Source organism: Strix aluco, chromosome 16 (assembly GCF_031877795.1).
Source record: "Strix aluco isolate bStrAlu1 chromosome 16, bStrAlu1.hap1, whole genome shotgun sequence".
Taxonomy (NCBI): Eukaryota; Metazoa; Chordata; class Aves; order Strigiformes; family Strigidae; genus Strix; species Strix aluco.
This window is the reverse complement of record NC_133946.1, coordinates 5,610,508-5,622,803: the sequence shown is the minus strand read 5'-3', so window position 1 is coordinate 5,622,803 and position 12,296 is coordinate 5,610,508. Positions and strand designations below refer to the sequence as shown.

The 12,296-nt window shown below is 35.5% G+C and overlaps 1 protein-coding gene across 1 annotated transcript in view; it reads right to left on the bottom strand.

Annotated features, from left to right (window-relative positions):
* Positions 1 to 12,296, bottom strand: part of KIF18A (kinesin family member 18A) — a 39,269-nt gene that overhangs the window by 16,694 nt on the left and 10,279 nt on the right. Inside the window, exons 6-12 of the mRNA XM_074841836.1 lie at positions 11,973 to 12,149; positions 11,024 to 11,098; positions 10,640 to 10,749; positions 8,134 to 8,296; positions 3,491 to 3,655; positions 2,237 to 2,358; positions 642 to 880 (exon numbers count right to left, since the gene is read on the bottom strand). Coding sequence (XP_074697937.1) covers positions 642 to 880; positions 2,237 to 2,358; positions 3,491 to 3,655; positions 8,134 to 8,296; positions 10,640 to 10,749; positions 11,024 to 11,098; positions 11,973 to 12,149 — 1,051 coding nt within the window. The remainder of the gene's footprint in view (positions 1 to 641; positions 881 to 2,236; positions 2,359 to 3,490; positions 3,656 to 8,133; positions 8,297 to 10,639; positions 10,750 to 11,023; positions 11,099 to 11,972; positions 12,150 to 12,296) is intronic.

The window sequence follows — 12,296 nt, the reverse complement described above, 5'->3', positions numbered from 1 at the left end:
CAAAAAAAATCCAGCCCACACTCAACACAATCTGACCTTTACACTGCAGACAGTGAAATACTGGGCATCAACTATCTGGTATGATTAACAGCAATACAAACATATGCCAAAAATCACATACATGCTTAATGAGAAGAGAGGCAATAAATGGGCAGAATAACTCTCAACCCCAGAGTGAGCTGTGTAGAGAAGGAAACCTAAAGGAAGCAGGGAACTAATTTCACAGTGCTCCAGGGGTCAATGCTCTTCCACAACTGTCAGCTTTTGAGAAGCTGAAGTATTATTTATCTGCTTTCCCCTTGTTACCTATGGATGTCTTTCAATGTTATGGATTATTAGCTGTGTTCAAAATGCTCCACGTGTTAAGTGCTGCCTATCCATAGCACTAGCTATGTTACAACAAGAGAATGAGGGAGTTACCTGTTGGCAGAGTGTGTCTAGCCACTGAAAAGATAAATTTATTTCCTATATCTAATCAACAATGGTATATAATTTATAGAAACCAGGTCTGAGTCTTGGTTTTACATTTGGCTTCAGTATTTGCAAAAGCATGCATCCACTGTGTTTATGGATGACATACAGCTTTTGCAGGAGACATTTAACAGTATTTCCAGCAGAGAACAAATGAATAATATACTTACGGCATGGGGTGTTTGGTCTGCTCACAAGTTGTGGGAATGCAAAGATAGCTGACAGCTCTAGTTCATGGTTTTGATTTTGTTCCTTCCTTTCAGTCTGGTCAGCCCAAGCTACTGATTTTTGTCTTTGAATCATCTGCTCAACCTCCCCAAATTCAGTCTCAGTTAAATTATTTGTCAACCCAGCCTCTTTCAAAGTCAGGTGTTGCTTGCGAAGAAGTGGAAGCAAAGTATTTAGTACTCTGTAAAACAACAAGAGGCAAGACTAACATGACTAACTTGTAACTAATCTGATCCTCACTAGCACTGCCACTATTAGGAATATGAGTGTTTTTTTGCCCTTCTCTCCACCCCCGCCAAGTTCTGCTGTGTAATTAATTTTAATGTATTTTTGGGGAATACCATGACACTGAAAAGAAATATTCATGACTAAGTAGAGTTGATTTCTCTTTTTTGCAAAATCTTGTATTTCATTCTAAGCATTTACTAAGTGTAGTTTTTCCTCATTGTCAAAGATATTCAGTCCCTCAAACACCACAGAAATAGTGTCAGTCTATCTTGACTGAGTTCTGACTTTCCAAAATTACGTATCAGATATATGAAGAGTATAAACCAAATAGTGCAGTTGAAACCAAACACACCTTAATAAGATGTGCATAGAACCTTATTAGAAGCTTAGTCCAAATAATTTTAGATATTAATATCTTTAATTAAAGAATGGACCACATTAAGATCCACACAAAACTGCAGATCAAATTAAAGCAACAGAAGTTCAGGAATTCTACCTGAACACAGGAATTCATTAACTGTGGAGTCAGTTGCAAGCCTAAACAGTAGGTTCAAGCAAAAGGGAAAGGGATATGTATATAAAAACTCCAACAAGCAACTTGGTAGTTACTACAATGTAGCTTTAAAAATTTTGCTTTCAGTTTTGCAGGTTTATGTATTACTTTTTATAATGATTATGGTGTCTTTTCTCCAAAGGAGGAAGAAAAGCTGGTTATTCATTTTGGACTTTAAATTTAATTATATATTTAATATACTTATTTTCTGAACAGACTTGCGATTACTTCCCATTCCTTATGTCACACTCTGAAAGCTAGTATCCAACGTTTTCAAGAGACTGATAACAGAAAAAGAGCTGATGCTTACCTGAAAATTCAGCTTTTTTCAGTTTGACTAGCTGTATAAGCGTTTCATAGTAACAATGTTTAATACAGGCAAACTGATGTCTACAGTTCAAGAAATTAAATAAGAACACAAACACTTATAAAAAAATCAATACTGGTGTTCAACACAGAAGAAATTAAGACACCATGATCTATTGAACAATTTGTAAAAACTATGCAAAAAAGAAATTTAAATAGAAATAAGTACTAGAGTATACCTGCAGTTTCTGTTAAGCAATGGTGGATACAGACCAAGATTTATGAAGTGATTATTATTTTACATATCTTTTTGCTTAATAAAACACAATTATAACCTAGGAAAAAAAAGTTTGAGAAAAATCTTGCTTCCATTTCAACTAAAACTAAATTCTAGATATGTCTTCTGAAGTTACAAATGTCTTCTCACACCTGATATGAAACCATACTTACTTTTCTGTCTGCTTATAATGCTGATCTTGAAGGGACATCAGAGATAACATGTGCTCAATCTGGGCTTTCAGGTCCTTAACTTCTAGGTTTAAATGACAACACTGCAGATCTTTACGGAGTTCCTTGGGAAGTCAGAGAGAAAAAAACAAACACTTGCACATGAAACAGATAGCGAAAAACTAAAATTTAGATTAAAACAAATATTCATTAGCCCTATATTGAAAAGATGGAGTGGATCTATATCATTATAATAAAGTTTTATGGTAGAAAAGTATGAATTGTTTGATTTTTATTTACATGCATAAATATTGCTTTGTAAATTCCTTTGACCAATAGTGGGTGTGCTGTAATTATCATTAAGAATCCAATAGGCACACATGTATGTATAGCTATGCAGAACTAAAAATATGTTTGCTTCTTTTCTTGTGTACTTGCTCCATATCTGAATTTCAGTGACAATGTCTGGGACAAGACTTCACTGTATTCAGTCATCTTCCTGACATGCCAGTATCCTGTTTGAAATATTAAGATATCAACACATTTTAGTCGTCCCAATAAAAATACAGGTATTAAAATATATTCCATTATATGAGTCACAAGTGCTCATTACACTATCATTTAAGCCACTCCAATTGCTGGCTCAAACTAAAAGGCAGGGAGAAACAACCTCCCACCTTTCTTTTCCTCTTCTCCTTGTTCCTGCACAGACCTTCATCCCTTCCCTTCTGCCAGCTCTGGTGCTTGTCTGAGGCCACACTGAGCTGACTCTACTTGCTATAACTTGGCAGAGAACTTAACACAACTCCCACTTCTTTCCCCCTTCCCACTCCTTCCTTAGCACCCTCCAAAAAATAATTTTTTTTTTGGCCAGGCCAAGAATTAGGTTGTCACATGGTTTGATGAGCATCAGGAGCTACTGTAAAGGCAAGACTAGAAGTGTATGGCCAGCAGCAGGATCAACACTCTGGCAGCCATTTGAACTGCTCAGCCATAGCATACTTATTCCCCTTTTAGTACGCATTTTTGTATGTAATCATATACTTTCATGAACAAGGAATACTTGCACAAACAATGAAGTACTTTTAGGGCAGAAGAAGAGAAACAGCTAACACTGGAATTTGAAGCCACCCTGAAGGCTAGAAGTCATGAGTAGAAGTGAGATGAAGAGAGAAAAAAATAGTAATAATCTGTTCTTAACTAGTCAGATGATGCTACAATGCATGAAATATGCCCTTGAAGCGAAAGGCATTTTACCTCTGGTATACACCCATCTTGACTCAGGAGGCGCATTTCGTTTTCAACACGATGAAGCCAATTGGTATTTTCCTCAAGATGTTCAACCTCCTCTTCTTTCTTCTTCTGCATGTGTATGCGGTGGGTTCTAAGCACTGCAAGCCTTTGATCCCGCTTGCAAGTGGCCTGAAGATCAGCATTTAAGGAGAAAACTGTCAAATGATGTTCACAAACATCTCTGAAGAGATTTTCACACTTGTCATGGTTTAAGCCCAGCCAGCTGCTAAGCATATGCAGCCTTAGAGCTCATGGGTTTAAATAAGAACAGTTTAATAACTAAAATGTAATAACAACAATAATAATAAAATATTATTGAAATAAAAAGGAATATAATTAAAAAAAGAAATAAACCCCAAGAAAAGAGAAGTGATGCACGATGCAATAGCTCACCACCTGCTGACCGATGCCCAAGCAGCGATCGGCCCTTCCCAGTCAACTCCCCCCAGTTTATCTGCTGAGCCTGACCCTCGATGGTATGGAATAGCCCTCTGGCAAGTTCGGGTCAGCTGTCCTGGCCATGCTCCCTCCCAGCTTCTTGTACCCCTGCTTGCTGGCAGGGCATGGGAAACTGAAAAATCCTTAGCTTTGGATAAGCACTACTTAGAACCAACTAAAACATCAGTGAGTTATCAACTTTATTCTTGCACTAAGTGGAAAACACAACACTGTACCAGCTAGGTACTAGGAAGAACATTAACTCTATCCCAGCTGAAACCAGGACAATCCTCAACTGGCATAACAAACATTTTGCATTTTTGACCAGTTTAATAAAAGTCAAGTAGCACATTCTCCTTATGGGCATTGCTGAATTATATTTAAAACATTTCAAAATTTTTTTCCTATAAAACCTTGTAACAGGGACTATGGTCATTTAACTGTTCCCTTAAAGAATAGTACATTGGATTTGATCCAATTTCTGTTTTAGGCCATAACTATCTTAAGGTGGAAAGACTGGAAAAACTTACATGCGCACAAACACAACTCTAGATACAACATAATTTATAGGTACTCAAGCATGAATACTAAGAGGTAATTTTATCTGCTTTGTTTTCCTAATGCAGTATGTCCTAGAAAAAGCCCCCAAAAATATAAAGTATTTGGCAAAAGGAACACCGTCTATCTTCAAGCATCAAAATTCTTCTGATGCTTCTCTGAAATCCGACAACAAAAAGGCATAAAACCAGCAACAAGCTGGATATGAATGAAGCAGTATCCTAACAAGGCAAAGGAGGGTCCTCCTATTCAGAGGACAACTACCATTTGCAGTACACTTTAAAAATCAGGTCATAAGGAACATTAACTTTAGATAGAGTTCACAGAGTTCAGCTTTGCCTAAACTTTGGTTATTTAAAAAACCAAAACAATAAACCACAAATATTTCAAGTATATTGCTACACTCAACAAAAACAAACATACAGAACCCAGTTAGTTTTTAAAAACTATATAGCCTACATTTCTACATTCATATGTTCCAAAATTAACACTCTAAATGAAAACTTCATCAATTAGAATAAGTCTACATATTTAGAATAGCAGGCCAAATTAGTTCTATTATAAAACGTCCTAAGAAACTCTGAATGTACCTCCCTAATGTTGCACAAAGCAGAAAACGCTCCATCCTGTAGAAAACAGAAACAGTACTTGGAGAGATGCAGGTTGATTTCTTAAGCCGACTTTTCCAAATGGTTACTTCAGCACATGGCATGCAGAACACAGAACCAGCATGGTAAAGACACCTTAACTACATGTGTGCTCTAGGCAAGTTACCAGGTCAAAGACCAGATTCTAGCCAGAATTTCACTTTGCTTCCTCTTTAGACTTATCTGCTAAGAGGACAGAGGATCCAGAGAAGACAGAGTCACTTTGTAAAGGACCAGCTCCTTAGGGAAAGTACTAGGAAGAAGAGCAAACTGTCAGACTAAAGCTTACAATGACCACTGGTTCCCTCTGACCTGTGAGACTAGGGGAGAGCTTTCAGGACTGCTGAAGCAGAGAAATTCAAACGCAGTGTTTTGCATACTTCAGCTTTTACACAGATCAAGAGAGGTATCAGGATTGAAGGTGTTATTGACAATATCCCACCATTTGATGAACCCATCCCATAGGCTCCCAGGAAGAAAGGACATGCTACATCAATATGCTAGAACAGAAAAAATATGGTTATGTGTGCTAGCTGTACATAGCCTCTGGAACACATGTAGTCCTAGGCAAGATAATGGCATACTACTCTGTTCTGTAACTGAAAAAAAACAAATCACAAGAGATACAGAAGAAATCATCCCTCCCAGGCTGAAGAACTGGGACATATTCAACAAGCATTTTTGAATCCAAGATGGGCAATTGCAGTAAGCAGAAAAACTGAAACCAAGACAGACTGACTGCTTTCCAGGAATATGCTCATTTTCCAAGCAGTAAAAATAATGTTGAAGTGGCAATCAGAAATGTAGACGTGATTTTAAATCTAATGTACTTTAAGAGCCTGCCAAAGTACCAGCAGTTTTTTGCCATATCTTTAAAAATAAAAGAAATTCTAAAACAGATTCCATGACTGATGCAGAAACCTTCAAGATAAAATAGGTCAAAACTGAGTAGATTTCTTCATACCTCAGCAAGATAGCTAAAAGTAACTGTGATACAGGGGCACATACTAACTTTTTATGTTCCCATACGAAGAGGAATGTTCTGCTATTGGCACAAAGGTTTGCTGGCTAACACTGCTGTAGCCAATACGTAGCATGCAACAGGAAAACAACACAGATGCAGAAATACAAGTAACAAGAATGGAGAAAATGGCATTAAGCAGGACAGGCTCTTTAAATGGGCAGCATCCAGGTTCTGAAAAAGCTGGAAACAGGGGCAGTTATGTGGAAAATGAAATGATTTATTAGTGGGTCCAGGATGGACTGAATGTCACAAGATAAATTGTGACAAAACTTCTGCAACAAGAAAGCATTTGTAAGAACAGAGATTAAGGTAACCTAAACTTATGTAAGTTTTTTCCTTCTTTCTGAAATCACTGTTTTGAATTAAAGTGGTCAAACCAGGGTTGTTCAAGTACAGGTCAGATATTGTTTGCTTTGTGTTAATTTACCTAAAATTGTTATTAGATCTACTTACTCAGCACAGACGATTAAGTGTAAAATGAGAAAATACAAGTAAAACTTTTCTCTTTAAAATTAATATTTCAGAAATACCCCTGTGGCCTAACAGTGTATTTTAGAGATAAAACCTAGAAACATTTAGGAACATAGCAAATGTGTGAAAATACAAGGAAGAACAGAAACATTATAGTGCACAAAGGAAATGTGAGCAGTTGCTTTCCTAATTAAATGACTGGATTCCATAATAAAATCCAGTTTGTTCCATAGTAGTCACAACAGGACATTTAATTTTAACATTACAGTGACTTACTCTGGTTAATAAATAAGGCATTGTACTTGCAGGACAGTGACTCTCGACCCTTAGTAAGTCACATCTGTAAGTTAACTAACGGCAAAAACAACATTTGAGTGCAGCACTGCTACCATTCAAAATAAAAAAGTTAAGTCAGCTTATAAAAAACATTTTTATGAAATACTCCTCATTATGAATAGAGATACAGCTATGCTCCATTGTAAGCAGCTTTTATAAGTACGTCAGATTGAAAATATTGCTTTGGAGTTTCTATGGCGTAGAAGAGAATTCTAGAACACATTAGTCACTTGAAATACCTTCATTAATGACAAGCAAAACTGTGTGATATATTTTCACTTTGACATTTATCTAAGGACCAAATTTCATGTGAATCACTGAGAAAAAATAGTCATATGGTAAACTATCATTTTCAGCCAAATACAGATTGTTTCTGTGACTAAGCAAAATCAACCCCACCCTCAACTTCCTGTCTACATAAAACAGATATTCCTTTAAGCTAACTTTTATCAGATGATACTACTACTAAGACACTAATCACGCTTACTTATTTATACTTTGATTCTTCTAGAAAGACATGAGCATTTGATGCTGCACAACAGCAATTGTTCACACTTAGCACCCAAATTCCCTTAAAATTCAAGGCAATTAAACATAATTATTTCCATTCAAATGACACTGTCCTTCAGCAAGTATCCAAACACCTTCCTGGCAACAACTGAAAACACCAATGATAAGAATCCACCTTGTTTAGCACAAGGTCCATGCTTTTCCTTGTGAAACACAAACAGATTGCTCAGCTTGGTAACAGCTTCAAAGGCTGTACCATACCATATATACACTAACGTGCTTTGGTTTTGAACAAGAGCACCAGGAGTCTAAGTCTAGTGAGGTCTTAAGTAACTATGACAATCAAGCCTACACAAGGACAAGTTGAAAAGGTTTCACAATTAGCAGCAATAAGCACATCACCAGTTTTCTGTGTGGTGTGGAAAAAAAAAATAGCACACCTGGCATTATTACTACATTTTCTGTATTCATGTTAGAAAATGTTATGAGTGATAATCACTGTGTCCCATTTTAATTAAATAGATAAGCATTAACTAATTATATAATTACTTAAGCAAAATTCATACATTAGTATAGCAAAACAAAGAGACACGATACCTTGCATTACATAATAGAAAACTCACCTTTTCTACTCTTTCCTCAGAGCACATCAGTTGAATTTGTTCATGATACTGTTTCTGGTAATATGTCTTCAGCACGTTTTCTTTCAGTTGCATTTCCAACTTCAGGTATTCTTTTCTTATCTCCTCACGGCTTGCGAACACACTTTTAAGGACTTCTTTGTATCTATTATAACCAAAGGATAAGAATAAGTAACAGGTTACTTACTGCAGACTTTTTTTATGACCATCTCCTTTACAAAGGGAACTTTCAATTCCAAGTTAATCAAATAAATATAAAAAATTTAAGAGGAAAAAAGTAAAGTCTGTTACAGATGAGCACTAAATAAAGCATCAGTACATCAGTAAAGATTTTATGTATTTGAACTGGAAATGGGATGTGAAATTTTGAAGGGGTCCCTAAAAATAAACCTTGTTGCATTTATGCAGATGACACTGGGATTCATAAGACAAGACATCTGGAATGTCTTCATCTAAGTCTTTATCTCCAAAAGATACTAAATACCTCTGTTATCTTCTTATTCCAATTTATTAAACAGATCAGACAACTGTTGCCATAGACACACGAGGTCTCCTTTAAAAAAATGCTATTTCTCAAAAAGGAAAACACAAAAGAGTCTTCATTTGCTCACTTTCTCTGAAGCTCTATCATACAATTTTAGTCACTAGTGGACAACAAAAAACAGAATATGTATCATGTTTTAACACGTACTAGGCTACTAGGGGGAAAAAAACCAAACTAGTGGTAGAAGGTACTTGAGTTATTCCAAGGAGACCAATGTTTAAGTGGCCTCAAAATCTGCTTATCCCTAGCCTGCAATGCAAATCAGAATGACAAGGATAAGGAGAAAGCCTGGAAGCATTGCCCTGTTGCAGCACAAGTTTCAGAGGTGATGCTTTTTCACTTCACTCCCAAATTCTGAAAATGCAGTACAGAATAGCCTAAAAGATACTGTATGTCTCAATAACGACCAAACTTGTATACAAGCCATTTTGTAACATCCTATTGACTTGTTAGAACTTTACATAAGAATGAAGGCACAGTGTCACATGCAAATGTTCTAAAGACATGCAACATTTGAGGTCGTTATACAGTGTTTAGTATAAAAGATCATAAAATTAAATACTGTAAAAATACTGTAACACACAGGTTCAACTAGAGAGCAAGTTAAAGAGACATTCTTGCCATGTAGTTGACTTCTTGACAGTGTTTCAGAAGTAGCAATTCCATTTCATAGTGTAAAGTCTGAATAACTGAGTCTTTTATTCTAGTGTTTCATTACTCTCATTTTAAAACCAAACAGAATTAACAAAAGAACTCTTCTCTACACTTTAAGAAATTGAACAGTTTTATCTAAAAGTGTCCAGAGAATGCCATCATATCTAGGTAAAAATATGTACTAAAACATACACAGAACTTAAAAATAGTATTTCTTTAAGGATTAAAATAGCCAGCTGCAGAGTGTCAGAGCTTCTACCCTACACTGTTACTATCTATGCAATCTGCACTACTATACTATCTATTGCACAACCAGTTAGAGAATTTTTTTCCTCCATAGTATCCATAGAAACATGGTTCCTCACAGCAATAAGAAATGAAGGTGAATCTTCTCCCTCAATTTCCTTCACAGTAAAACTCTGGGTGTAATTAAAGAGAGGCTGCAGATTCTGATTCTACGTACAGTCATTGTGAGGAACTATTACTAGTAAATCGACCCTTTGTGTACTTATAATCAGTGTCCCAAATAGAGCATCAAGTATAGAAAAAATATTGGCTCAAAATAGGGTAAGAAATTTATAAAACTTACATTTGATTTTAGCTTTTCTGAAAGCCTACATTACAATATGCTACTTTAAACAACCAAAATTAAAGATGTTTGTGATTTTTCACCAAAATCTTTAGCTTTTGGTAGTGACAAAGAACTTTTGAGCCCTACAGAGCTCTGGAGCTTCCTAGGAGACCACTTGTCCTAAAACCTTTTGTGTTATTAGTGGTAGAAGTTCATCTGCACATTAATACAGATTAACATTGGTAGCCTTGAGACAAGAATACCTGACTTTCCCATTAAGTATCTGCATTACAATAATGAAGCTATTGATAAGCTTTAAAAAACCCTGGACATAAGCATTTTAAAAACCTTCATAACAAAGTAACTATAGATGCAAGACCTTCAGCACTAACCTAAACTGTGATTTCAAGAGTGAGCTATGTCACAGCTTCCTGAGTATCAGAGTACACGGTTATCTTGTAGTGTTTTACTGAATAACTTGCCTAGAAGATTAATAGAAGGATACTTCCTCAAGTACACTATTATTTGTTTCTTTTTAAATCCATCACCAAGTTGTTCGGAAAAAGAGTGGCAAGTTATGCAAAGCCACACCTAGTGTAAGTAAAGCAGTGTTAAGAATGAGGAAACCAATATTGAAAATAATAGGTTTGCTTTACTAATGCTTTTAGAAGTTATGCAAAGTCCACTTCTGAAGCAATATCGTAGTGTGATTAGTTTACCTTTGTATTTCCACTTGCTGATTGTTTGGAAGTACTGCAGCATTATGATTTTCAGGAATGCTTGCTCGCTTTTCTTCATATTCTCTCAGTTTTTCTTTCAACATTAGGATCTAAACCAAAAAGGTACCTTTTTAGTTAGAATATCGTTTTTGGAAATTTTTTTTTTTTTTTTAAAACCTATCATTCCATGCTTATGTCTTAAAAAGCTTTACAAATGGCTGTAGGTGATATTCCTCTTAGAAGACAAGACATCTTTCTTAGTTCAAAAGACTATATGAAAGAATTACAACAATATTGCCTTATAGATTCAATCCCATAAACATTGTTTTGTATTCAAAGTTATAACAATCTTTCAAACTTATAACAATAGATTTTTTTACTTACCTCTTTCTTTTGTTCGTCACAAATTTTAACATACTGGCTTATATGACTGTCCAAACTAACAACATTGCTCTTCAACTGTTAAAGAGAAGAAACAAGTTAGAATTTAAGAAGGCTCCTTCATGTTTTCCTGCATAATAAACACAATGTGTAGAAGTACTACATAATTACATTTGCACTATATTATGAGAGAAGGAATGAAGAAAATACTGACTCGCACAACAAAAATATGACAGCTTTTGCAGTCATCTGTTGCATATCCATGGTCATGTCATTTCCCTCAATGAAACAATAAAAAAATAATTACACTTATATGTGCAAGTACATTCTGCATTTATTCAGACAAGTTTTACTATTTAGTGTGTATCTTGTCCACTTCATTATAAAAATTATCTTTTAGGTATGCAACAAATGGAAACGATAGTCAAAGAAATTAGGAGCTGCAATACAAAGGATTATGACAAAAAAAATCAGAATAATAGAGAGCAAAAGACAGGACACCCCAATAGCTTTTCATTTTTCAGTATAATCTCACTGAGCTTCTTGGCTCCAGCTGAATTCTACCTGTAAGAAACCTGGACTGGCTCTTGTACAACTGCTAAGACATTTCTTTAGTATGCTTTACAGTTCTCTCAGAAACTAATAGTAAGATACTGAAACTGGCTGTGTATTCTACTACTAGCTGAAGATTATTTCTAAATTTGATGCTCACAAAACAAACACTATTAAACTGGCAGCATAATTCCACTAATGAAGCTGTGCTACTTTTAGGAAAGAACTAGTAGCTACTCTGTATCTACTACATCTACCACTCAAATGATGAAGAGCTGACTGTAAGAAAGTAGTAACTGAACAAAATTGAAAGAAATTATAATCTTTTAAAAGAAATATCTCTCCTTAATACTACATTACCATACTTTGACAACAGATCAGTAAATACCAACATACTCACAGAAGACTTGATATCCTTTGCTCGGTTTGCATATTTAAGAGTATTATATGTATCATCATAGAACAATGAAGATGGACTAACAGCAGCTATCATTATTGTTCGGCAATTTCCTCCAAGAGAATCTTTCAGTAAACGAGTAAGCTTGCTGTTTCGGTAAGGAATGTGCTGTTTCTTGCTCTAGAAAGAGAGTTATATGCATTTGTATGGATTAGTCAACTGTACTTTAAATATCTACCTGCCTAAAAGTCTGCTTAGAATTTCAGCAATGCCACAAAACATGACAAACAGCCTTGGAACTTTTCTTTGACATCAGTAATTTTTCTC